The sequence below is a fragment of the Antennarius striatus genome, chromosome 8 (genome assembly GCF_040054535.1).
Source record: "Antennarius striatus isolate MH-2024 chromosome 8, ASM4005453v1, whole genome shotgun sequence".
NCBI classification, from domain to species: Eukaryota; Metazoa; Chordata; class Actinopteri; order Lophiiformes; family Antennariidae; genus Antennarius; species Antennarius striatus.
Genome location: NC_090783.1, coordinates 540,904 through 566,370, shown reverse-complemented (window position 1 = coordinate 566,370; position 25,467 = coordinate 540,904). Strand labels below are relative to the sequence as shown.

At 55.0% G+C, this 25,467-nt stretch overlaps 1 protein-coding gene across 5 annotated transcripts; it reads right to left on the bottom strand.

The window, feature by feature from the left end:
• Positions 1 to 54: 54 nt before the first annotated feature.
• kif16ba (kinesin family member 16Ba) lies at positions 55 to 20,217 on the bottom strand. 5 transcript variants are annotated; one of them, XM_068321302.1, is made up of 28 exons: positions 19,844 to 20,200; positions 19,032 to 19,101; positions 18,830 to 18,943; positions 18,632 to 18,748; positions 18,424 to 18,521; positions 18,240 to 18,349; positions 18,011 to 18,153; positions 17,767 to 17,935; positions 17,551 to 17,682; positions 17,298 to 17,473; positions 17,135 to 17,200; positions 16,972 to 17,031; positions 15,956 to 16,075; positions 15,830 to 15,881; positions 15,594 to 15,731; positions 15,430 to 15,512; positions 15,261 to 15,349; positions 14,708 to 14,740; positions 8,686 to 8,739; positions 6,817 to 8,094; positions 6,547 to 6,660; positions 6,366 to 6,468; positions 6,133 to 6,180; positions 5,865 to 5,912; positions 1,860 to 1,982; positions 1,190 to 1,279; positions 1,034 to 1,117; positions 55 to 948 (listed from the first exon to the last, which is right to left on the bottom strand). In XM_068321302.1, exons 1-28 carry the CDS (start codon positions 19,888 to 19,890, stop codon positions 787 to 789), a joined length of 3,921 nt encoding a protein of 1,306 aa, XP_068177403.1. In that variant the 5' UTR covers positions 19,891 to 20,200; the 3' UTR covers positions 55 to 786. The 5 variants fall into 5 exon arrangements, with proteins under 5 accessions (XP_068177403.1, XP_068177404.1, XP_068177400.1 ...); XM_068321303.1 differs by lacking the exon at positions 6,133 to 6,180 and having other exon boundaries at positions 19,844 to 20,201; XM_068321299.1 differs by lacking the exons at positions 55 to 948; positions 1,034 to 1,117; positions 1,190 to 1,279; positions 1,860 to 1,982 and adding an exon at positions 2,106 to 4,390 and having other exon boundaries at positions 19,844 to 20,216.
• Positions 20,218 to 25,467: the final 5,250 nt, after the last annotated feature.

The following is a 25,467-nucleotide window of genomic DNA, read 5'->3' as shown; positions in this document are numbered from 1 at the left end:
GCTGATTGGAGCTCAGAGGAAGTCATAAACAGGAAGTGGAAAACAAAAGTCCAGTCTGATTGGATGTTGGCTTTACTGACAGTCATCGGTTCACATCTCACACAAACCTGAAGACAGGAGGTCAGCAGGTCACGGCAGGAAATGTGGCTTAAACATAAAGTGCAAGAGCCCCACCCCCTCATCTGATTGGTGGACCCTCATCAGCTGATGTCTGTCCTGATTGGTCTAGTTGGAACAGCTGAGGTTGTCTGGACGACGGGGAGGCGAACCCGTTCATGACGGCAGGGGTTCTGGTTCTAAAGCGGTCCAGCTTCATGGCTGAAGTCACAGTGAAACCAGTTCTCTCTCACACACACACACACACACACACACACACACACACACACACACACACACACACACACACACACACACACACACACACACACACACACACACACACACACACACACACACACGCACACACACACACAGCTAATCGCTAGCATAGCACTGATCACGTCAGCCAGCGTGTTCTGGTTTATTGCTAGAAGCTCTAGAACCGTTCCTGGTTCCTGCGTGGTTCTCTGGATGTTCTCCTGAAAGGTTCCTCAGACAGTTTCCTCCAGGTTTCTTTGAGGTCTTCGCGTCCCAGGATGAAGACCTCAGAGTCTTCATTCTTGAGGCGCGTCTGGACAAAAGGCACCGAGCAGTTTTTTGGTTTGGAGTCTTGGAATCCTGGAGGCCGGGGGCGCTCCTGGGGGGCGTTCCTGGGGAGCGGCGCTCCTAGGGGGCGGGGCTGAAGGGTCAGCCGGTGCCGTGGCTGCTGCACTCGAACACGCCTTTCTTGAAGAACGGTGAGAACTCACAGATGGCGTGTTTGGTGAGGAGGAAACCGCCGCCGGCGTCGGTTTGGAGCGGCGAGCTGGAGGACGACAGCATCACCCGGAACAGGTCTCTCAGGTACCGCTGGAGAGAACAGGAGAACATCAGTCCCCCCTCCAAAGGAGGCAGACCAATCAGGCGTCTCTATCTACTGCATCAGCAGTCTTGCCTCTAAGAGCGTCCGGCGCTCGGCGACCATTCGCTCGTCTCGGTTTCCGAACAGCTTTTTTGGGGGGAAGTCCAGCGCCGTCAGCTGAAAGACACACCCAAAGCGCCGCTGAGCAACACGGAACAGGAAGTAGAATCAGACAGTCATGTGACCCACCTCTGGGTATCGTACTCTCAGGCTCCGGTGCATTTCCCTGAAGCGACTGTAGCGCCTGAACACCGTCCACACCTCCTCCATCACAGTGATCTGAGGACAGAGCCAACAAGTCACCCCAACACCAACCAGACTGATGAGGTCTCACATGAAAACGTGCTGACTAAACCTGATTAGACCTGTTCAAACCTGATTAAACCTGTTTAAACCAGATTAGACCTGTTTAAACCTGATTTAAGTTATTTAAACCTGACTAAACCTGTTTAAAGCTGTCTAAATCCGTTCAGACCAGACTAAACCTGATTAGACCTGTTTAAACCTGATTAAACTTGACTAAACCCAATTAAACCTAACTAAACCCATTTAAAATGGACTAATCCTGACTAAATTGGGTTAAACCTCACTAAACCAGATTAAACATGACTAAACCTGAATAAACCTGACTAAATCTGATTAAGCCTGACTAAACTGGATTAAACCTGAATTACTGGATTAAACCTGACTAAATCTGATTAAATCAGACTAACCCTGATTAAACCAGTCAAATGCTGATTAAACCTGACTAAACCGGATTAAACCCTACTAAACCTGACTAAACCTTAGTAAATCAGACTAAATCTGCGGTGTGGGTTGTCTGATAGATGTAAAACATAGAAGACGAGTCTGGACTCACCTTCACCTCATACTCATAGTGCTCGTCCTTCCCCTGCCCGCGGAGGAGGTAGCGAGGAATGCTAACTTTGATGGGGTCCTGGACGCCATCGGAACTCGTCCCCAGAGGACGAGAGACCAGGTGCTGGACAGGAAGTCATCAAAGACGAGACACAGGTAGAGAGAACAGCGGCGAAAAAACAAGGACTGTTGAGGATGGGTTCCCAAACTGGACTGAGGATCGCTTATTGAATAAAATCAGACCCTGGGAATTCAAGTTCGTTTAATCTTTACTTTTCACTGTGAATATTAATGAAGGACTTTAAACAGGACTCTAAAATAGCATCGTGTTAAATCCTTATTACTCAGATTACAATCATTTCATCAAAGTACAGCAGTGATATCATCCTTCCCTCAACCCACTTAAGATCAATAACCCAAAAAGAGTCGTCAATAACAACAGGAAACTCGTCGAACAAGTGAATGACTAAAGGAAACTCGTCGTCTATTTGAAGTTCAAAAATCAGAAACATGTTTAATCGATTAAAATGTTAAAAACCAGCTCTAAAACCTTGGTGAGCTTCATTTTACTTTAGTGAACTACATGTCCAGATGATGTCTCTGAACAGGACTTGGGTCAAACGGTCAGAACTTTTAATGTGTCCTAAAATTCATTAAAACAGACAACCGGACTCCGGTATGACTTCAGGGGAAACTGCTTTCACCTGTGTCTTGGGTACACAGGTGATTTATCAGGGTCACAGCTTCAGAGGTACAACCAAATGCTAACTTCCAGGTGTCGGACCGATGTCCGTGATGCGAGACAGAAGACGAGTCTACCGAGCCTCGGCTGGATGATGCTGTCTTTTGGTTGGCGTTGCGAGCTGAAAACGTCACGTCCACCACCAGCCAGCTGTCCCTCTGCCTCACCAACAAGCACCTGATCTCAGAACGCTGACGCACCTCAAGCCCCCGAAACTGGGGTTGGGAAGGAACCAGACTGGAGCCCCGAGGTACCGGGTGAAAGACGCCGTCCTCACAGAGAAGAGCCACATGAGTGTCCGTCAGAAGGAACTGAAAGATGGCGCCATGAGGCATGAGGGCAGAGTTCATTACCTTCACACTGGTGTAGAGCAGAGGGCAAACGTTTGCCAGAGACGGTTTGCCAGGACCGTCCATGTTGCCGTGGACAATGTAGAGCAAATCGGCCAGAACCCGCTTAAACCTGGAGGTGATGTGGAGGCCGGTGTCCAAGATGATGTCTGGAACAGTGGAGGTCCAATCCAGGGAGAGGGCCATGAGGTCACCAGACAGTAAGGCGGAGGATTCAATCCCTCTAGAAAACCCTTCAGGAGAAACCGCCTTCAGGAAAGCCTTGCAGAACTCCTGGGTCAGGTCTTTGCTGTAGGTAAAGATAGCCAACACGGTGTCTTCGGCGCCGCCAGTCAGGCGGACATGTTGCCCTGCCAAGCTAATCTGAACCTTCTTGATTATCGTGCGACTGAAGTGGTGGAAAATTGCTAAAGTGTGATTAGCGTCGGTGGACAACACTATCAAGTCCTCTTCTGATAAAAGCAGGCATCCAGGCCTCGGGGTCGGAAAGCGACAATTGGCGATCTCGAGCCAGAAGACACTCAGGAGCTTGTCGACTTGGACTTGAGGAGCCAGAGATTCCAGTTCCTGAAGCATCTGCTGGGATGAAAGTGTCTGCAGCCGGGACAGGGACGGAGACAGGTGGACCAACCTCTGACAAAACACTTCAAAACTTCCGCTTTGGACAGACAATACAGATCCTTCGGGCCACCCTGTGATACCAGGGTCCACAGAGATGCTACACCTGTGGGGCGTACCGAGGGTACGATCCTTCAACAGATGGACTTTGGTTCCTGGTTCTGGGTCCAGTTCGAGCTGCGCTCGATGAATCGACGGCAGGTCTTTGGATATTCTGCCCACATACTGAAAGAGTCCTTCCTTCATGTCATCTACTCTTACATTTTGGATGATGTCCTGTGTGTCCTGCAGCCTTTGACCAATGTTTCTGTAGACCTCGGACAGCTTTGCGGTGAAGTAGCCCAAATGGTAGCTCCCGTCGGACGTCACCTTCCCTGCCTCTGGTTTGACTCCATCATTCAGGGATTCCTTTGACTTCAGCTTGGACTTGATGAAGCCACTGACAGACTTCAAGAACTTTGACGACTGATTGCTAAAAGGTTCTTCTTGGACCATCCTCTCCAACTTTTTGTCAGGAACACAGGAAGAACAATCACATTGTTCTTTATAAGCGACGTTTTTTGTGTTGAATCTGCCAATCGTGGCATTTGCCAACGAAACACAAAACCTGGTGGTGTCAGAAACCGCTTGGCCGAATAGACCTCGGGGAATCTCTAGTCCTGCTTCGGCAGGCGTCTCTTCATCTCCAGCTGGTGGGTCTGGACTCTTTCCTTCGTGGAGCTTCAACGTGTAGATCTCGGGTTCCGTTAACTTGTTTTCTAGGACGTGAGAGGCCTCGAGTTCTGGGGAAGGCGGGAGGCTAGACCACAACCCAAAGGCGTTCTGTGTGCACAAGGGGGGGAGTCCGTGACTACATCGTCAAGAAGACGTGGAGGGTCTTTGAATTAAGTCCTCCACCCCCCATGAGAATTACCGTTCCTCTGTCACCACGTGCTCAGGTGCGGCGTCACTGATTCCCATTTAAGATCAGGATCTGCAGCATGCAAATTAAAATGACGTGTACCAATAGATTCAAACATGCAAAGTACTCTGGGACTGCTCAAGACCTGCAGTCTGTCTCAGACTCCGTCCACCTCCTCCTTTACTTGACAGAACAAACAACTATATATTTACCCATCATTAAACTAGTGCCCAGTCTCTTTTCTGTCCACAGCTGTACAGGTGAAGCTCGGTTTACACCGTTAATCAGTTCCAGGAGACGTTAGCTAAACGAACTCGCCTCGAGGCTAACCTGTAGATAACCATTCTCAGTTCTGTACTGGACTTCATTAATGAATGTATTTTAATAATATTTGGTTAATATGAATCTATTTTAAGCTGACAAATAATTAGATTTTAATTTTTAATATAGTACAGAAAAATGTCTCCATCTCGTCTTCAGCTGCTTCTTCCTCGTCGTGGGTCACGGGGGTTGCTACGGGCCAATAATATAATATGTTTTATTCTGATTTATTGTACAGAAACGTGATTTTATGTGCTTTACTAGTGATTTTATTATTCTAATATTTGTGGCAGGAAAATTATGAAAACCTGACTCCGTGGGGTTTTTTTTTTGAAAACCAACATATAATCGAGAACGATAGAACCCGGGGAGGTAAACCTGTAGTTCTATCCTTAGGTTACAGAGAGCATCCTGTGAGCTACCGGCCTTTATTTACTCTTGTTTACTGAACATACAGCCTCCTGTTCCCGGCTCGGAACACAGTGGATCAAGATCCCCAAAGTCTGGAGCTCAACAGGAAGAGGGCGAGGAAACTTCTGGAACCAGGAGTACAGGGGAGAACACCGTGACCACGTCAAGGTCCCATGATTCCATTTGGTGAAACAGCGCAGAATATAAAAGTAACAGGACGAACAACTGGATCTTGAAACGTCGTTCCGTAAAACCGTTTGGCGTCCGTCAGCGCCGTGTGAACGGATGTTAGCATAGCATCAACGACCCGTTAGCATCTTTTTGGCGGCGGAGGATCTCGCCTCCAGTAGCTGGCTGACCTCGCTGTGTGACCCACAGGAAAAACTGCTAGCGGCTACGTGCTACACTTCCTGGTCCCCATGTCCACCACGGCCCTACAGGCCCCGCCTCCAACTGGCGGTTCAAAGACGCTAATCTTTCCCTTCAGCCTGAGGTCGGATCACCTGACCCTCAAACACATGGAATCAAAGTCTGTGATTGATTGAATCTCTGCTCGTAGCAGGATTAAAGAAGTCAGAATTAAAGAAGTCAGAATTAAAGAAGTCAGAATTAAAGAAGTCAGAATTAACTTGTGGTGATTGGATAAGAAAAACCAGATCTGACCTCGTACTTCAGCCTCCTGGGGTTCACAACTCGAAGGTTTTCTTCATCCTGAAAACAGCAAAACCTTCATTATTGAAGATAAGAGAAGCAGAAAAAGTCCAGAAAAGAACAGGAAATGATTTCAACTGATTAATCTTAAAATGATTAATCTTAATTCATTAATAAAATTATTAAAGGATTTAACTTCATGATTACAAGAAGAAGGAACAAATGAAAGACAACCAAGAACATCCTGGAGGAAAAAGCCCGACGGAGCAGATGGTCTTACCTGCTCCGCCCCCCTAACGGAGCTACCGTCGCTAAGCTCCGCCTCCTCCTGCAGGACCAAAGAGCTGGGTTTCAGTTCCACACAAGAAACGCCGTTGTCACGGCAACAAGTTCTGGTGGGTCTTAGGTGCGACGGTCATGATGCTGCCCCTGAGGTTCTGGGTTTGGACCGTTTGCCCCCCGACAGAACCCCACACGGACCCCCCCTCGGAGCAGAGGTGGGCGGGTTCTTACCCTGAGAGAGTCGCTGGACCGGTACAGATCGGCGCTGCCGCCGTTCAGGAGGTTCATCTTCTTCATTCGGCGCTGGACCTCCTCCTCGATGTAGGCGTTGATCCTGTGGACCAGACCAGAGGACGTTAGCGCCGGAACCTCCTGACCGGCAGGACCGGAGCGGCCTGGGGGGGCGGGGCACCTGTCGTCGGACAGCGGCAGCAGCGCGTTGAGGCTCTGGGTGTGGCTGAGGGGAGAACCCGTCTTCTCCTCGCCGCTGATCCTCTGCCTCAGCTTCTGGATCTCCTGCTCCACCCTGGACACACCCCACGGCGTTAGCGTTAGCTCCTGATGCGCTAGCGTTAGCGAGGTGAAATTCGAACGAAACGTTTTGAAAAGTAGCCGCTGTCGTTAGCCACACAGCTAACGGAGCTATCAGGGTTAGCATGGCGCTGCTGAAGCCGGTTCTGACCTGTGCTGGTCCAGGTCTGGCCCGGTCCTCCGGCGTCTCTGCTCCTCGGTCTCCGTCTCCATGGAGACGCTCCTCCTCAGGGCGCAGTGCCTCCTCTCCAGCCGGGCCACCGCCCGCTCCAGCGCCTCCCTCTGCTGCTTCTCCTTCCCCTCCAGGATCTGGCGCTCCTTCCTCCTCACCTTGTCCTCCTGCCGGGCCACGTTGGCCGTGAACTGGTAGGAGTCCTGGAGCTGCTGGAGCTGCTGGGCGCTCCTCCAGCGGAGCTCCAGCTTCTCCTCCTTGTCCTCCAGCTCCTTCTCCACCTGGTACAGGGTGTTGTCCAGGCTTGGGGGGCCGCGGCCCCCGGCCCGGCGCTCCAGCACCTCCTCGGCCCTCAGCTTCTCCTCGGCCAGCGCTGGGAGGAGGCCCCCGGCCAGCCGGGCCAGCTGGCGCTCCTTGACCTGCAGCCGGTGCTCCGCCTGCCGGAGCAGCTGCTCCTCCTGGGACAGGGCGGCGGCCTCCTGGAGCCCCGCCTCCTGCTCCTCCTGGGGACCGCGAGCGAGGAGCAGCAGCGTGCCGCGCTCCGCCGTCACCTCCTTCTCCAGCTCCTCCTTCTGCAGGCGGAGCTCCTCCTCCAGTCGGGTCAGCTCCTTCACCTGCGCCTCCTTGAAGCTGGTGTAACGCTCCTGGGCGGATCGGGCCTCCTCGCTAGCTCCGCCCACATCAGGCCGCTGTCCCGCCTCCTTCGCGCAGAGGAGCTCCTCTCGGATCTCGGAGAGCGCGTGGCGCTCCTCCTCCAGGCGGTGGGCGTGGTCGCCCGTCAGCTGGGCGGCGGCCACCTCCTGCTTCTCCCTCAGCTGCTCCTCCAGCCGCCCCACCAGGCTCAGCTGCTCACGCTCCTGCTCCTCCAGCCGCCGCCGCTCCGCCCCCAGACGCGCCGCCTGCTCCTCGCGCTCCCGCTGCAGACGCTCCAGCTCGAGGTAGATCTCCGTCTGCTCCGTGGCCTCCTGCTGCCGCCGCCGCTCCTCCTCCTCCGCCTCCTGCTGCTGGCCGCGCTGCTGTAGCCCCGCCCCCTGGACCTCCAGGCGCCGCTCCTCCTCGAAGCGCTCCTTCTCAGCCAGGAAGTCCTGCAGGCGGCTCTCGATGTCCCGGCTGCGGCAGCGGAGGTTCTCCTCCTGACGGAGGATCCGCTGCTGCACCTCCTCCGACTCCTTCCGCTGACTCTCCACCTCCTGCTGCAGCCGCTCAAGCTCCGCCTTTTCACTCTGGTGCTTCGCCTCCATCTCCTTGATCAGCGTCCTGCAGCAAACCACGTTATTCAAACCAGGATTATTACACGTTTAAACCTGGATTATTACACCTTTAGTTAAACCTGGATTATTACACCTTTAGTTAAACCTGGATTATTACACCTTTAGTTAAACCTGGATTATTACACCTTTAGTTAAACCTGGATTATTACACGTTAGTTAAACATGGATTATTACACGTTAGTTAAACCTGGATTATTACACGTTAGTTAAACCTGGATTATTACACGTTAGTTAAACCTGGATTATTACACCTTTAGTTAAACCTGGATTATTACACCTTTAGTTAAACCTGGATTATTACACCTTTAGTTAAACCTGGATTATTACACCTTTAGTTAAACCTGGATTATTACACGTTAGTTAAACCTGGATTATTACACCTTAGTTAAACCTGGATTATTACACCTTTAGTTAAACCTGGATTGTTACAAAATAAATCAAATACTCCTGCATTATTACATGTAAAATTAACCCAAGCGGTATTAAACTGGATTAAACTGCGATCCTTCAGATTAGACGTCCAGAGAGTCCAGCTGTGATGACACCCATCTGAACCTGAGGAGAAAACCTCCAGTACCTTTTCCTCTCCAGCTTCTCCAGCTCTTCTCTCTGCTGCCTCTCAAACTCCAGCCTGGAAACACAACATGTTCTGTCAGCATCGTTTGGTCTCCATGACAACAGAGGAGGAGTGGTCAACACAGCGGATGGAGGGGGTGAAAGCAGCAGCCGACACACAGCAGGCTCCACGCCACACGCCGTCAAATCAGGACGTTAGGATGGAACAAGCAGCGAAAAGACGTGCAGAACGACACACACGGGTTCACACACGCCTGTGGAACACGACACACGGGTTCACACACGCCTCTGGAACACGACACACGGGTTCACACACGCCTCTGGAGCACGACACACGGGTTCACACACGCCTCTGGAGCACGACACACGGGTTCACACACGCCTCTGGAACACGACACACGGGTTCACACACGCCTCTGGAGCACGACACACGGGGTTCACACACGCCTCTGGAACACGACACACGGGTTCACACACGCCTCTGGAGCACGACACACACGGGTTCACACACGCCTCTGGAGCACGACACACGGGTTCACACACGCCTCTGGAGCACGACACACGGGTTCACACACGCCTCTGGAGCACGACACACGGGTTCACACACGCCTCTGGAGCACGACACACACGAGGTTCACACACGCCTGTGGAACACGACACACGGGTTCACACACGCCTCTGGAGCACGACACACGGGTTCACACACGCCTCTGGAGCACGACACACGGGTTCACACACGCCTCTGGAGCACGACACACGGGTTCACACACGCCTCTGGAGCACGACACACGGGGTTCACACACGTCTCTGGAGCACGACACACGGGTTCACACACGCCTCTGGAGCACGACACACGGGTTCACACACGCCTGTGGAGCACGACACACGGGGTTCACACACGCCTCTGGAGCACGACACACGGGTTCACACACGCCTCTGGAGCACGACACACGGGTTCACACACGCCTCTGGAGCACGACACACGGGTTCACACACGCCTCTGGAACACGACACACGGGTTCACACACGCCTCTGGAGCACGACACACACGGGTTCACACACGCCTCTGGAACACGACACACGGGTTCACACACGCCTCTGGAGCACGACACACGGGTTCACACACGCCTGTGGAACACGACACACACAAGGTTCACACACGCCTGTGGAACACGACACACGGGTTCACACACGCCTCTGGAGCACGACACACGGGTTCACACACGCCTCTGGAGCACGACACACGGGTTCACACACGCCTCTGGAGCACGACACACGGGTTCACACACGCCTCTGGAGCACGACACACGGGGTTCACACACGCCTCTGGAGCACGACACACGGGGTTCACACACGCCTCTGGAACACGACACACACGAGGTTCACACACGCCTGTGGAACACGACACACGGGTTCACACACGCCTCTGGAGCACGACACACGGGTTCACACACGCCTCTGGAGCACGACACACGGGTTCACACACGCCTCTGGAGCACGACACACGGGTTCACACACGCCTCTGGAGCACGACACACGGGGTTCACACACGCCTCTGGAGCACGACACACGGGTTCACACACGCCTCTGGAGCACGACACACACGAGGTTCACACACGCTTGTGGAACACGACACACGGGTTCACACACGCCTCTGGAACACGACACACGGGTTCACACACGCCTCTGGAGCACGACACACGGGTTCACACACGCCTCTGGAGCACGACACACGGGTTCACACACGCCTCTGGAGCACGACACACGGGGTTCACACACGCCTCTGGAGCACGACACACACGGGTTCACACACGCCTCTGGAGCACAACACACGGGTTCACACACGCCTCTGGAGCACGACACACGGGTTCACACACGCCTCTGGAGCACGACACACGGGGTTCACACACGCCTCTGGAGCACGACACACACGGGTTCACACACGCCTCTGGAGCACGACACACGGGGTTCACACACGCCTCTGGAGCACGACACACACGGGTTCACACACGCCTCTGGAGCACGACACACGGGGTTCACACACGCCTCTGGAGCACGACACACGGGGTTCACACACGCATCTGGAGCACGACACACGGGGTTCACACACGCATCTGGAGCACGACACACGGGTTCACACACGCCTCTGGAGCACGACACACACGAGGTTCACACACGCCTGTGGAACACGACACACGGGTTCACACACGCCTCTGGAGCACGACACACGGGTTCACACACGCCTCTGGAGCACGACACACGGGTTCACACACGCCTCTGGAGCACGACACACGGGTTCACACACGCCTCTGGAGCACGACACACGGGGTTCACACACGTCTCTGGAGCACGACACACGGGTTCACACACGCCTCTGGAGCACGACACACGGGTTCACACACGCCTGTGGAGCACGACACACGGGGTTCACACACGCCTCTGGAGCACGACACACGGGTTCACACACGCCTCTGGAGCACGACACACGGGTTCACACACGCCTCTGGAGCACGACACACGGGTTCACACACGCCTCTGGAACACGACACACGGGTTCACACACGCCTCTGGAGCACGACACACACGGGTTCACACACGCCTCTGGAACACGACACACGGGTTCACACACGCCTCTGGAGCACGACACACACGGGTTCACACACGCCTGTGGAACACGACACACACAAGGTTCACACACGCCTGTGGAACACGACACACGGGTTCACACACGCCTGTGGAACACGACACACGGGTTCACACACGCCTCTGGAGCACGACACACGGGTTCACACACGCCTCTGGAGCACGACACACGGGTTCACACACGCCTCTGGAGCACGACACACGGGGTTCACACACGCATCTGGAGCACGACACACACGAGGTTCACACACGCCTGTGGAACACGACACACGGGTTCACACACGCCTCTGGAGCACGACACACGGGTTCACACACGCCTCTGGAGCACGACACACGGGTTCACACACGCCTCTGGAGCACGACACACGGGTTCACACACGCCTCTGGAGCACGACACACGGGGTTCACACACGCCTCTGGAGCACGACACACGGGTTCACACACGCCTCTGGAGCACGACACACACGAGGTTCACACACGCTTGTGGAACACGACACACGGGTTCACACACGCCTCTGGAACACGACACACGGGTTCACACACGCCTCTGGAGCACGACACACGGGTTCACACACGCCTCTGGAGCACGACACACGGGGTTCACACACGCCTCTGGAGCACGACACACACGGGTTCACACACGCCTCTGGAGCACGACACACGGGGTTCACACACGCCTCTGGAACACGACACACGGGGTTCACACACGCCTCTGGAACACGACACACGGGTTCACACACGCCTCGGGAACACGACACACACGGGTTCACACACGCCTCTGGAGCACGACACACGGGGTTCACACACGCCTCTGGAACACGACACACGGGGTTCACACACGCCTCTGGAACACGACACACGGGTTCACACACGCCTCGGGAACACGACACACGAGGTTCACACACGCCTCTGGAGCACGACACACGGGTTCACACACGTCTCTGGAGCACGACACACGGGGTTCACACACGTCTCTGGAGCACGACACACGGGGTTCACACACGTCTCTGGAGCACGACACACGAGGTTCACACACGCCTCTGGAACACGACACACGGGTTCACACACGTCTCTGGAGCACGACACACGGGGTTCACACACGCCTCTGGAGCACGACACACGGGGTTCACACACGCCTCTGGAACACGACACACACGGGTTCACACACGTCTCTGGAGCACGACACACGGGGTTCACACACGCCTCTGGAGCACGACACACGGGGTTCACACACGCCTCTGGAACACGACACACGGGTTCACACACGCCTCTGGAGCACGACACACGGGGTTCACACACGCCTCTGGAGCACGACACACGGGGTTCACACACGCCTCTGGAGCACGACACACGGGTTCACACACGCCTCTGGAACACGACACACGGGTTCACACACGCCTCTGGAACACGACACACGGGTTCACACACGCCTCTGGAACACGACACACGGGGTTCACACACGCCTCTGGAACACGACACACGGGTTCACACACGCCTCTGGAACACGACACACGGGGTTCACACACGCCTCTGGAGCACGACACACACGGGTTCACACACGCCTCTGGAACACGACACACGGGTTCACACACGCCTCTGGAGCACGACACACGGGGTTCACACACGCCTCTGGAACACGACACACGGGGTTCACACACGCCTCTGGAACACGACACACGGGTTCACACACGCCTCGGGAACACGACACACGAGGTTCACACACGCCTCTGGAGCACGACACACGGGTTCACACACGTCTCTGGAGCACGACACACGGGGTTCACACACGTCTCTGGAGCACGACACACGGGGTTCACACACGTCTCTGGAGCACGACACACGAGGTTCACACACGCCTCTGGAACACGACACACGGGTTCACACACGTCTCTGGAGCACGACACACGGGGTTCACACACGCCTCTGGAGCACGACACACGGGGTTCACACACGCCTCTGGAACACGACACACACGGGTTCACACACGTCTCTGGAGCACGACACACGGGGTTCACACACGCCTCTGGAGCACGACACACGGGGTTCACACACGCCTCTGGAACACGACACACGGGTTCACACACGCCTCTGGAGCACGACACACGGGGTTCACACACGCCTCTGGAGCACGACACACGGGGTTCACACACGCCTCTGGAGCACGACACACGGGTTCACACACGCCTCTGGAACACGACACACGGGTTCACACACGCCTCTGGAACACGACACACGGGTTCACACACGCCTCTGGAACACGACACACGGGGTTCACACACGCCTCTGGAACACGACACACGGGTTCACACACGCCTCTGGAGCACGACACACGGGGTTCACACACGCCTCTGGAGCACGACACACGGGGTTCACACACGCCTCTGGAGCACGACACACGGGTTCACACACGCCTCTGGAACACGACACACGGGTTCACACACGCCTCTGGAACACGACACACGGGTTCACACACGCCTCTGGAACACGACACACGGGTTCACACACGCCTCTGGAACACGACACACGGGGTTCACACACGCCTCTGGAACACGACACACGGGTTCACACACGCCTCTGGAGCACGACACACACGGGTTCACACACGCCTCTGGAGCACGACACACACGGGTTCACACACGCCTCTGGAACACGACACACGGGGTTCACACACGCCTCTGGAACACGACACACGGGTTCACACACGCCTCTGGAGCACGACACACGGGGTTCACACACGCCTCTGGAACACGACACACGGGGTTCACACACGCCTCTGGAGCACGACACACACGGGTTCACACACGCCTCTGGAACACGACACACGGGGTTCACACACGCCTCTGGAACACGACACACGGGGTTCACACACGCCTCTGGAGCACGACACACGGGGTTCACACACGCCTCTGGAGCACGACACACACGGGTTCACACACGCCTCTGGAACACGACACACGGGGTTCACACACGCCTCTGGAACACGACACACGGGGTTCACACACGCCTCTGGAGCACGACACACGGGGTTCACACACGCCTCTGGAACACGACACACGGGTTCACACACGCCTCTGGAGCACGACACACGGGTTCACACACGCCTCTGGAGCACGACACACGGGTTCACACACGCCTCTGGAACACGACACACACGGGTTCACACACGCCTCTGGAGCACGACACACGGGGTTCACACACGCCTCTGGAACACGACACACGGGGTTCACACACGCCTCTGGAACACGACACACGGGGTTCACACACGCCTCTGGAACACGACACACGGGGTTCACACACGCCTCTGGAACACGACACACGGGGTTCACACACGCCTCCTTCACAGACGGACATGAAGACAAGACGCCGGCGGGCGGGGCTACCTGAGGAAGGCGGGGCCCTTCTGAGAGACGAGACTGTCAACAACACAGGTGGTCGGGTTAATGCTCCTCAAGGACAGGAAGTTCATCAGCTAGCAGAACACGCTAATCAGCTAGCAGAACACGCTAATCAGCTAGCAGAACACGCTAATCAGCTAGCAGAACACGCTAACGCTCCGACTGGCCCCCAGCACCAGACTGACGGTTCATCCTCTGGGGATCAGCACCGTTGCTGCAGCCCAGCGCTGTGGTGGTCATGTGGACCCCAGAACAACCAATCAGGAGCTTTCACGTCATTGAAGTCGACACGTCGTGTGTTTGGTGATCAATCTGGGATCTCTCTTCTGATTGGTCGGGTCTTGGTGAGGAGGGGGTGGTACATGTGGACCCGCTGCACGGCGCCTCGTAGCGTGTAGCTCCGGTGTGTGAATGCAGGTAAATGAGTGTGTTCTGATGGTGCGGTGGGGGGTGGGGGGCGCTGCAGGGGGGGGATGCAGGGGGGTGGGGGCGGAGCTGATCACCTCATCCAGCCAATCAGATCGGGTCTCAGACTCACCCGGGGTTGTAGAGCATCACCGCCGACAGGTTCTCACAGGACTGGGACAGATCCGTCATGGACAGGCTGAGCGAGGACAGCAGGCCGCTCTGAGGGGACAGGAGGGGTCAGAGGTCACGAGGGGGGGGGGGTGACCCTCCAGCACCTGATCCGGTTCAGACCGGCTCACCTTCCGCTTCTCCCTCAGCCGCGCCGCCTCCTTCGGGTGGTTGAAGCGGAACATGTTGGTCCGGCCCAGCAGGATGACGGCGCCTGGAGGCAGAGGAGGAGCTGCGTCACCACGGCAACGCAGCGCTAACGGACAAGTGTGATGTCACGGGTTTCCCGTCTCACCCTGGTTGAGCTGGGACGGCGCCGTCACCTGGACGCCGTTAACGGAACACTGAGCCCCGCCCATCGGCACCAGGGTCACCTTCCCATTCTGGTTCTGGAACATGCAGTGTTCGCTCTCCAGGTCCAGACCGTGGAGAGCTGTAGAACCAGAGCACAGTCAGGGGCGGGGCTGAGGACATCATCACAGCACTTCCTGAAACGGCTGGCTGCTGACTGGTGGGCGGGTCCAAACTTACTGATGTCCTGCTCGGAGGACGCGTCCTCTCTGCCCACGTAGGTCCGCCCCTCCTGAGGGGAAAGACAGAATCGGTCAAACAGGAAGTGGAGGCGGGACGCGGCGTTGGGCTCAGGCCCCGCCTCACTTTCAGGTGGTACAGGATGATGCCGGTGCTCAGGAGGTCGTCGTCGATGCCGATGAGGTGAGGAAGCTCCGAGTCCAGAACCACGCCGATGCCCTCCTTCCTCAGGGCGAGCGTCTCCTCCTGTGGCAGGAAACAGGAAGCAGACGGCCAGCTGAAGGAAACAGGAAGCAGACGCCACCCAGCAGGAAACAGACGCCACACAACAGGAAGCAGACGCCACACAACAGGAAGCAGACGCCACACAACAGGAAACAGACGCCACACAACAGGAAGCAGACGCCACACAACAGGAAGCAGACGCCACACAACAGGAAGCAGACGCCACACAACAGGAAACAGACGCCACACAACAGGAAGCAGATGTTACAAACAGGAAGCAGACGCCACACAACAGGAAGCAGACGTCACACAACAGGAAGCAGACGCCACACAACAGGAAGCAGACGCCACACAACAGGAAACAGACGCCACACAACAGGAAGCAGATGTTACAAACAGGAAGCAGACGCCACGCAACAGGAAGCAGACGTCACAAAACAGGAAGCAGACGTTACACAACAGGAAGCAGACACAATGCAACAGGAAGCAGACGTTACACAGCTGAAGGCAGACGTCACACAACAGGAAGCAGACGTCACACGACAGGAAGCAGACGTCACACGACAGGAAGCAGACGTCACACGACAGGAAGCAGACGTCACACGACAGGAAGCAGACGTCACACGACAGGAAGCAGACGTCACACGACAGGAAGCAGACGTCACACAACAGGAAGCAGACGCCACACAACAGGAAGCAGACGTTACACAACAGGAAGCAGACACAATGCAACAGGAAGCAGACGTCACACGACAGGAAGCAGACGTCACACAACAGGAAGCAGACGTCACACAACAGGAAGCAGACGTCACACAACAGGAAGCAGACGTCACACAACAGGAAGCAGACGTCACACAACAGGAAGCAGACGTCACACGACAGGAAGCAGACGTCACACAACAGGAAGCAGACGTCACCTTCAGGATGTTCTGCGTCTCGTTCCACTTGTTGGTCCACTCCTTTGTCAGCTCCAGAACCTGCAGACATCAGCAGAACTCCATCAACCAATAGAAACCAGAGGTGGGCGGCGCCTCTGAGGGGCATTGTGGGTAAAGAGGGCGGCGCCAGCTTCAGACTCACCCTGGCTTCATTCTGGTGAAGCTTCTCCTCCATACTCAGGGCGGTGGGCGAATCCAGCAGCGCGATCTGAACAGGGTGGGAGGGGCTATTGATCAGAATCGATACCCGATACCAGAACCGATTCCGTCCCGTCACTGACCCGGGTCACGCCCCCGTTTCCTACCTGGTTGCCCTGCACCAGCAGCGCCTTGAGGCGGGCGATCTCGGCGCGCAGCTCGCGGATCAGCCGCACGTTGCCGTCCTCGTTGATGGTGGGCTTGTTGATGATGTTCTTGGCGCGGTTGGCGTAGCGCAGGGTGCTCAGCGTCTCGCCGTAGTTCACGTCGGCGGGCGACACGGCTGAGGGAGACAATCGGGGCATCAGACTGGGGGATGGGGGGGCGTTCAGGGCGAGCGGGCGTGTCTTTGCTGCTTACTGGCGATCATGATGGTCTTGGAGTTCCCGCCCAGGCTGTCCTTCAGCAGCCAGGTGAGCACCGAGTCGCGGTACGGCACGAAGACCGCCCTCTTCCTCAGGTGGGCGCCGGCGCCGTCCTGGGACAGGTCAGCTGGACGCAAAACAGAACCCCTCTCGTAAGATAACCCCGCCCCCAGCCACGCCCCAGAGGCAAGCCGCCGCCCCCGTTCCTCACCCAGAGAGGAGATGACGTTGCCGAGGGTGACCAGCGACTTGTTGATGTTCCCGCCCTCCTTCAGCCGGACCCCGGTGGCGCCGGTGGCGTCGGCGCGCTCGCTGCCCGCCAGGTCCACCAGGTGGATCTTGCTGACCGTCTCGCTCGGCATCTCGGCGTCGAACTTGGCCTGAGGGGAGCAGCGCGGCGGTTAGCGGGCGGCGGCGTCAGCGTGTTAGCCCCGCCCCCTCGGAGTCGTGCTGACCTGGGTGAAGTTGATGGTGAAGATGGCGTGCGAGCGGCTGCTCACGTCGTTCATGCCGGTGCTGGCGGTGGTCCGGTTGAGGTTCCCCGCCTCCATCAGCTCCTCCACGTCGCCGTAGTTCTGGACCAGGTGTTTGGACAGATCTGGATCGGGGGGGAGGGGCCAGGTTAGCGGTCACTGATTGGTTCATGACGGTTCTGGTGCGGACCGTCCGGCGGCGCCGGCCTACCCTCCACGTAGGGGCCGTCCTTAGGGTGCTCCCGGACCCTCAGGTTGTAGGTCTGGGTGGACTTCCTCCTCAGAAGGTCCCGAACCCGCTCGTTGTAGATCTCCAGGTAGCTGCAGGCAGGAAGTAGAGGGTCACCTGAGGGTCACCTGGTCCCACCTGACCCCCCTGACCTCCCGTGACCCACCTGACCTCGGTGCGGAACGAGGCCTTGTCCCAGCGGGTGGCGTCTGCGATGCGGCTGAACAGACCCTCACAGAACCGGGGGATCAGACCGGCGTCGCCCTGAAAGGACAGGAGGTGATCGATCAGATCCTGATCCTGATCGACGGGTCTGAGCCCGCCCCTTGGGCTCTGACATCATCAGCGGCGGGCCCAGGCGGGTTGGGTCTCACCGGGGTCCCCATCATGGTGTAGGACTTGCCCGAGCCGGTCTGGCCGTAGGCGAACACGCAGGCGTTGTAGCCCTGGAACGCCGACCTCAGCACGTCCGAGCCCAGATCCCTGAACACCTGCTTAGGAGGCGGGGCGGTTAGGTCATGTGACACAGAGGCGGGGCCACAACAAGCAACCCACCGACGTCCCGAACGGACCGTTTCCTGGGAGACGAAGGCGGAGCTCTTGGAGTCCATGGAGTCGTAGGAGAAGTCGTAGGTGAAGGTCTTGACCCGCTCCCTGGTGGAGTCTCCAGCCAGACCGTCAGGGACCTGCAGAGGAGGAGCAGCGACGTGACCACGCCCACAACGGCCCAGAACCGCCCTGAACCACGAGGGCATCGGGTCGAGTCCCGCCTACCTTCAGGTTGGTGATGGAGGTTTTGGTGCCCTCCATCCTGATGATGCAGCGCGCCGTCAGGTCCTTCTCCCTGTGGGACCAGAACCAGGGTCAGGGCCGGGCCATGTTCTGGATCCAGAACCTGACTTGTCCTGGATCCAGGACCTGCATATCTGGATCCAGATCTGGTCCAGGATTCAGGATCAGTCAGATCTGGATCCAGATCTGGGTTCAGATCACATCCTAGATCTGTCAGATCCGGATTCCGGAGGGACACAACCCGTCTGAACCGGATGTCTGCACCGACAAACAATGACGTCATCACAGCAGTAAAACAACTGTGTCGTTGGGATCGAACCTAAAACCACCTGACAGGTGAAACCTCCCTTCAGATGACGTCATGGCTCAGGTAATAACTAACGGACGCCGGTACCGGGACTGAACCCGGGACCGGGACTGAACCCGGGACCGGGACTGAACCCGGGACCGGGACTGAACCCGGGACTGAACCCGGGACTGAACCCGGGACCGGGACTGAACCCGGGACTGAACCCGGGACTGAACCCGGGACTGAACCCGGGACTGAACTCGGTACCGGGACTGAACCCGGGACTGAACCCGGGACTGAACCCGGGACTGAACCCGGGACTGAACCCGGGACCGGGACCGAACCCGGTACCGGGACTGAACCCGGGACTGAACCCGGGACTGAACTCGGTACCGGGACTGAACCCGGGACCGGGACTGAACCCGGGACTGAACCCGGGACTGAACTCGGTACCGGGACTGAACCGAACCCGGGACCGGCTCGCCTCACGAACACCCGGACTCACCTCCGGTTCATGGGTCTGACCCGGACCGCCACCCGGACGGACGCCATGACGCATCGCCCGGGGCCCCGTCCCTCCGGTCGCTAGCCTCGAGCGGGCTGACCGTGAACAACGAACACGGGGGCAAAAGTCCCGCAGATAACCGAGACCGGAAGTCACCGCCCCCCGGTAGCGCCGCCGGGACGTCCCGGTGTGAACCGGCTGCTAGCGGGCTGTTAGCCTGTTAGCCTGTTAGCCTGTTAGCCTGTTAGCCTGTTAGCCTGTTAGCGTCACTGCAGCGATGAGGAGCAGCCGGAAAAACAGTCCGACGGACGGAAGCCGGCAGAGGACAAAAGAGAAGCGCGAAAGGCGAAATGTAGATCACATCGATGTGTGACTGTGTCTACATCAGTATATATTTATGTTATATAGACATGCATGAACAAGTTATCTGTAGCTCCTATTGATTAATTAAACCCTGCAAGGATCAATAATTATTAATCAATTTCCTATAATATATGCCTAAAATATATCAAACAAGGATTAACACGTAGAATTAGATTACATTCGGTTTTATTCAGAAAATATATGTAATACAGGAAGCGTCCGACGCTGTTTTCTGGGCTCATTGATCGTTGTGTGGCTGCAGTACAGCCGACCTGCCAGCAGGGGGCGCCCACGTTCACCATGAATGGGGCGCCGAGTAATGATCTGTCCGTCCCTCCATACATCCATCCATCCATCTATCCGTTTTATCTCTTGATCCACGTCGGGGGGGGGGGGGGTTACAGTATGCAGACGCCTCCCAAGGGGTCTTGTGGTCCTGTGGTGAGACTGTGCTGAAAGCCCAGCCTAGCCTGTCCCATAACCCTGGGGGGTCGTGGGGGCACTGCAGACGACCCAGTGCTGAGAGACTTCATTAAGGTTTGATTTGATCTCCTGAGGACTCCTCCAGCTGTCACACTTGCTCTAATTGTGGGAAAGTGTCACGACTGGTGGTGTACTGTTTCACGCTGGGGTGATTGGAGACGGCGCAGCAGCTGAGACTCATGCGAGCCGTCCTCATCCGACAGCTTTTAGTCCACTTGTTAGTTTTAGCGTTGTAGTACTGAACAGAATTGGTTTTGCTACACCTGTTGCGGCCCCCCATGACAAACAGCTTGTTGTTAATCACTCCAGTGCCAAAATACTTGCGCTTGGACAACATGGGGGGTATTTCACACCACTCATCGGTCTCTGGGTCGTAGGCCTCAACGCTTCTTAAATCATGGCCATCGTAGCCCCCGAGCTGTGAGAACAAAATAAAGTAGTCATGTGAGTGTTTGGGTTCAGATCAGAGTGAACATAGTGTGAATCGTGCTAAGAAACCTTCAGATTGTGAACACAGCATGCGTAACGCCAACTGGACACCAACCAGAGGACATTGTCATCCTGTCAGCTCTACTAGATCCAATCAGGTGCTGGCCTCAGTCCAGGTTAGTTCTTCATTTACTCACCGCAAAGATTCGGTTGTCGTACAAAACGACGCCTAATCCATAGCGTTTGGTGCTCATGTTGGAGAAACTCGTCCACTGGTTGAACTCTGGACTATAAAATTCACAACTCTGAAGGCACCTATGTCCATAACGACCACCACAAACGTAAATCTGTAGAGAAAAGGAAGAAACAGAAAGGCAGTCAACAAATATCGCTTGTCTTTCTTAGCTCAAGCCCCAGGAAAATCATTTCTCTCATTTCTCATTATCTTCTCTCTTTTCTTTGACATAGTTGAATTTTTATTTGTACAAATATTGAATAATGTCCAGCATACCGTCTAGTCCTCAAATGTTTAAATTAACAACTTCATTCATTCATTCATTCATTCATTCATTCATTCATTCATTCATTCATTCATTCATTCATTCATTCATTCATCTTCTTATCCACGCCTTCTGCCTTCGCGGGTCACGAGGGTTTCTGGAGCCTATTCCAGCAGACTTACAGGCAAGAGACTGTAGGGACAACTTCTTGGGGTCCCTAAATGGGGTCCTTGAAGGGATCCCTGCAGGGGACTCCATTGTTCTCCTGGGGGACTTCAACGCACACGTCGCAATGATGGAGACACTTAGAGGGGTGTGATTGGGAGGAATGGTCTCCCTGATCTGAACCCGAGCGGTGTTATGTTGTTGGACTTCTGTGCTAGTCACGGACTGTTCATAACTAACACCATGTTCCAACACAAGGATGCGGGGGGAACAGGGGACCATCCAAGCTGTATACAGCAAGGATGGGACACTGTTGACCTCGACTGAGGAGGTTGTCGGTCGGTGGAAGGAACACTTTGAGGAACTTCTGAATCCAACTACCCCAACTGACCCGTCCTCTGTTGTGGTCGTAGAACAATGGACCAGCTCTTTAATCTTGCAGGGGTCCTAGAGGGGGCTTGGGAGTATGCCCATCCAGTCTACATGTGTCACCAATTCTGTTTGTGATTTTCATGGACAGGATATCGAGGCGTAGTCGTGGTGAGGAGGGGTTACAGTTTGGTGGCCTGAGGATTGCATCACTGCTTTTTGCAGATGATGTGGTCCTGTTTGCGTCATCAGCCTGTGACCTGCAGCGCTCACTGGTCCGGTTTGCAGCCGAGTGTGAAGCAGCGGGGATGAGGATCAGCACCTCCAAATCTGAGGCCATGGTCCTCAGCAGGAAACCGGTGGACTGCCTTCTCCGAGTGGGAATGAGGTCCTTCCACAAGTGAAGGAGTTTAAGTATCTTGGGGTCCTGTTGACGAGTGAGGGAACAATGGAGCGTGAGATTGGACGGAGAATTGGGGCAGCAGGAGCGGTATTGCAGTCGCTTTACCGCACTGTTGTCACAAAGAGGGAGCTAAGCCGAGAGGCAAAGCTCTCCATCTACCGTTCAATCTTCGTTCCTACCCTCACCTGTGGTCATGAGCGATGGGTCATGACCCAAAGAACGAGATCACGGATACAAGCGGGTGAAATGGTCTTTCTCAGGCGGATAGCTGGTGTCTCCCTTAGAGATAAGGTAGAAACACTGATGTTCATGGGGGGCTCAGAGTAGAGACGCTGTTCCTTCGCGTGGAAAGGAGTCAGTGGAGGTGGTTTGGGGATCTGGTGCGGATGCCTCCAGGACGCCTCCCTAGGGAGGTGTTTCTGGCACGTCCAGCTGGGAGGAGACCTCGGGGCAGACCCAGGACCAGGTAGAGGGATTATATCTCAACACTGACCTGGGAACGCCTTGGGACCCCCCAGTCAGAGCTGGTGGATGTGGGGGGAAAGGGAAGTTTGGGGCTCCCTGTTGAAGCTGCTGCCCCCACAACTCGACTCCGGGTAAGCAGGAGAACATGGATGGATGATAAAGAAGCAGGTAACTCAATGCACCCATTTCCTGTTGGTATTAGAACAACTCCAGAACTATTTCCCACTGCTCTGGACCTTCACTCACCTTCTTATTGAACGCTGCACAACCGGATTTACTTCTGTAATCTTTCATGGGTGCAATTAGCCTCCATTGGTCCGTCTCAGGTCTGTAGCGCTCTGCAGTCCTCAGTCCCTCACTACCTCCTAACGCATAAATATATCCGTCCAAAACAGCAACGCTCACAAAGCAGCGGCGGTGGTTCATGGGTGCTGCTTCAAGCCAAACACGTCTTCTCACATCAAATTTGCGCACGCTGTTGAAATACTCCCTCCCATCATGGCCACCAATGCAGTAGATGAACCCATCGTGGTAGACAGTGCCATGAGAGCCTCGAACTCTTTCCTGATGGTCTGTAATGTCCAACCAGCAATCAGCACGGACATCGTAAACCTCGGTGATGTTAGTCATACCATTGGTGGTGCAGCCCCCATTGGCAAAAATGATGGCGTTAGGTAAACGAGGACGAGCAGCGAGGTCAGAGAGAAATCTCCTGGCCGGTCTGACTCTGGACAGCTGACGTTTGAGGCGCAAGACGTCATTCAGGATTTGCCTACACTGAGTGTTCTTCTTCAAGTATGGATCAGACTTCAGGGACTTAATGTCGTCTTTACTGTTCAAGGCCAGACGAGCCTACGGAGGAAATAGAGTTAGATATAAATGGAACAGATGAAATTGTTATATTCCAAATTTTGGTTTAGGACAGCAACTACACTAAGAGTCTGATATGACTTTTAACTTTAGAACTGTTTTTGTATTAACATGACTCATCACAAAACTACATGATAAATAAATACTTTTGTTTCTTTATCCTGTTAAACTTAATTCAGCTGCAGGTGTAAAAGCACCCAGGTAACCTTATAATTTAATTATTTTTTTTCCTGTAAAGACACGATAATTACTGAGCCTGAACATTTAAATGAAGCGTAATGACAGAACGTGGTCTTACCTTGGACAAGAGTGCAGGTAAATGTGAGGTTCTCTGCTCAGGTTCATGGTTGATCCACCTAACGGCGGCCTCGTACACGGTTTTCTCCTCGTCCACGTTGAGGTCATCACTATCAAGGATGTCAGAGAGTTCCTGCAAACTGAGCTCCAGGAAGTCCTGGCTGGACACAACCTCCTCAAACCTGTTCATTAACAGGAAGTGAGCCTTGTGCTGAGCTTGAGGACCTGAGATGGTGAACCGACGGACACCGATGCAGTTCTCTGGAGTGAGGTGCTCTAACAGGAAGCTGTGGCATGACTCTACAATGCCAGTTATAAGCAAATAGTCAGCTGCTATAAGCAGATCTTGAACGTTGTCCTTTGTCACAGAGACAGAACCTGAGTATGCAAAGCCAATGATGACCTCCATCACCTCCGCAGACACGTCTGGGATGGTGAAATGTGTTCTATTGCCTGCGTGTCGGAGGAAAAGGGCCCTGTGAGTAAAGAAAGGTAGCTGTAATACCACATCACATGACCAACCTGTAAACAAACAGTGACCGTTTCCACGCAGGAAATTAATGAGAGTAATTTTCCCAGAGCGACTGTTACTGTCCTCCGAAGGAGTCAGATCAAATCAATTTGGTGCACATTTTACACTCTGACCCAAGTGAGTTGGGAAATAATCACCATCTCATCACGTAGCTGAAGTAGAGCTAAAGATAAACACACCAAGCACGGGTGTGTTCAATCATTTTTAATGGGGTTTATAGAGACAAATGTCAAAGGTACCAAAGAACGGCCAAAGTAGGTCAGGAGGTAACACAGATAGGAGGTGGTTTAATATCCGTTCTGGGAGGGGTCATAAACGTTTAAATTACCATAGATAATAAATAGTTTGCCGCTATATCACGGAATTTTGTTGTTACACACCCAGGGTGATTGACAGAGTGGTTGACATATCCTGAATCATATTGGGTTGATTGACATGTCCACTCCTGGATAAGGGCGTGGTCATCCCCGGGGGGGAGTTCATTCAGACTACGGTAGCAGTGTGTGGTAACGACCTGGATCAGAGCTACACACTGAAAGGTCCTCACAAGCTGTTGAAGTCAACTAGCATTTGGCTAGCTCCGCTCCAGCAGGTGTGTGTGTGTTTGTGTGTGTGTGTGTGTAAGGCGTATTCACAGCGTCATAGTAAACACAGCCCACCCACTCAGGTCTACATACACACACGAGAGGATATGGCTATAGAAGGTCACAGAGAGAAAGAGTCAGTTCCAGTCCAGGGATCTCATTAT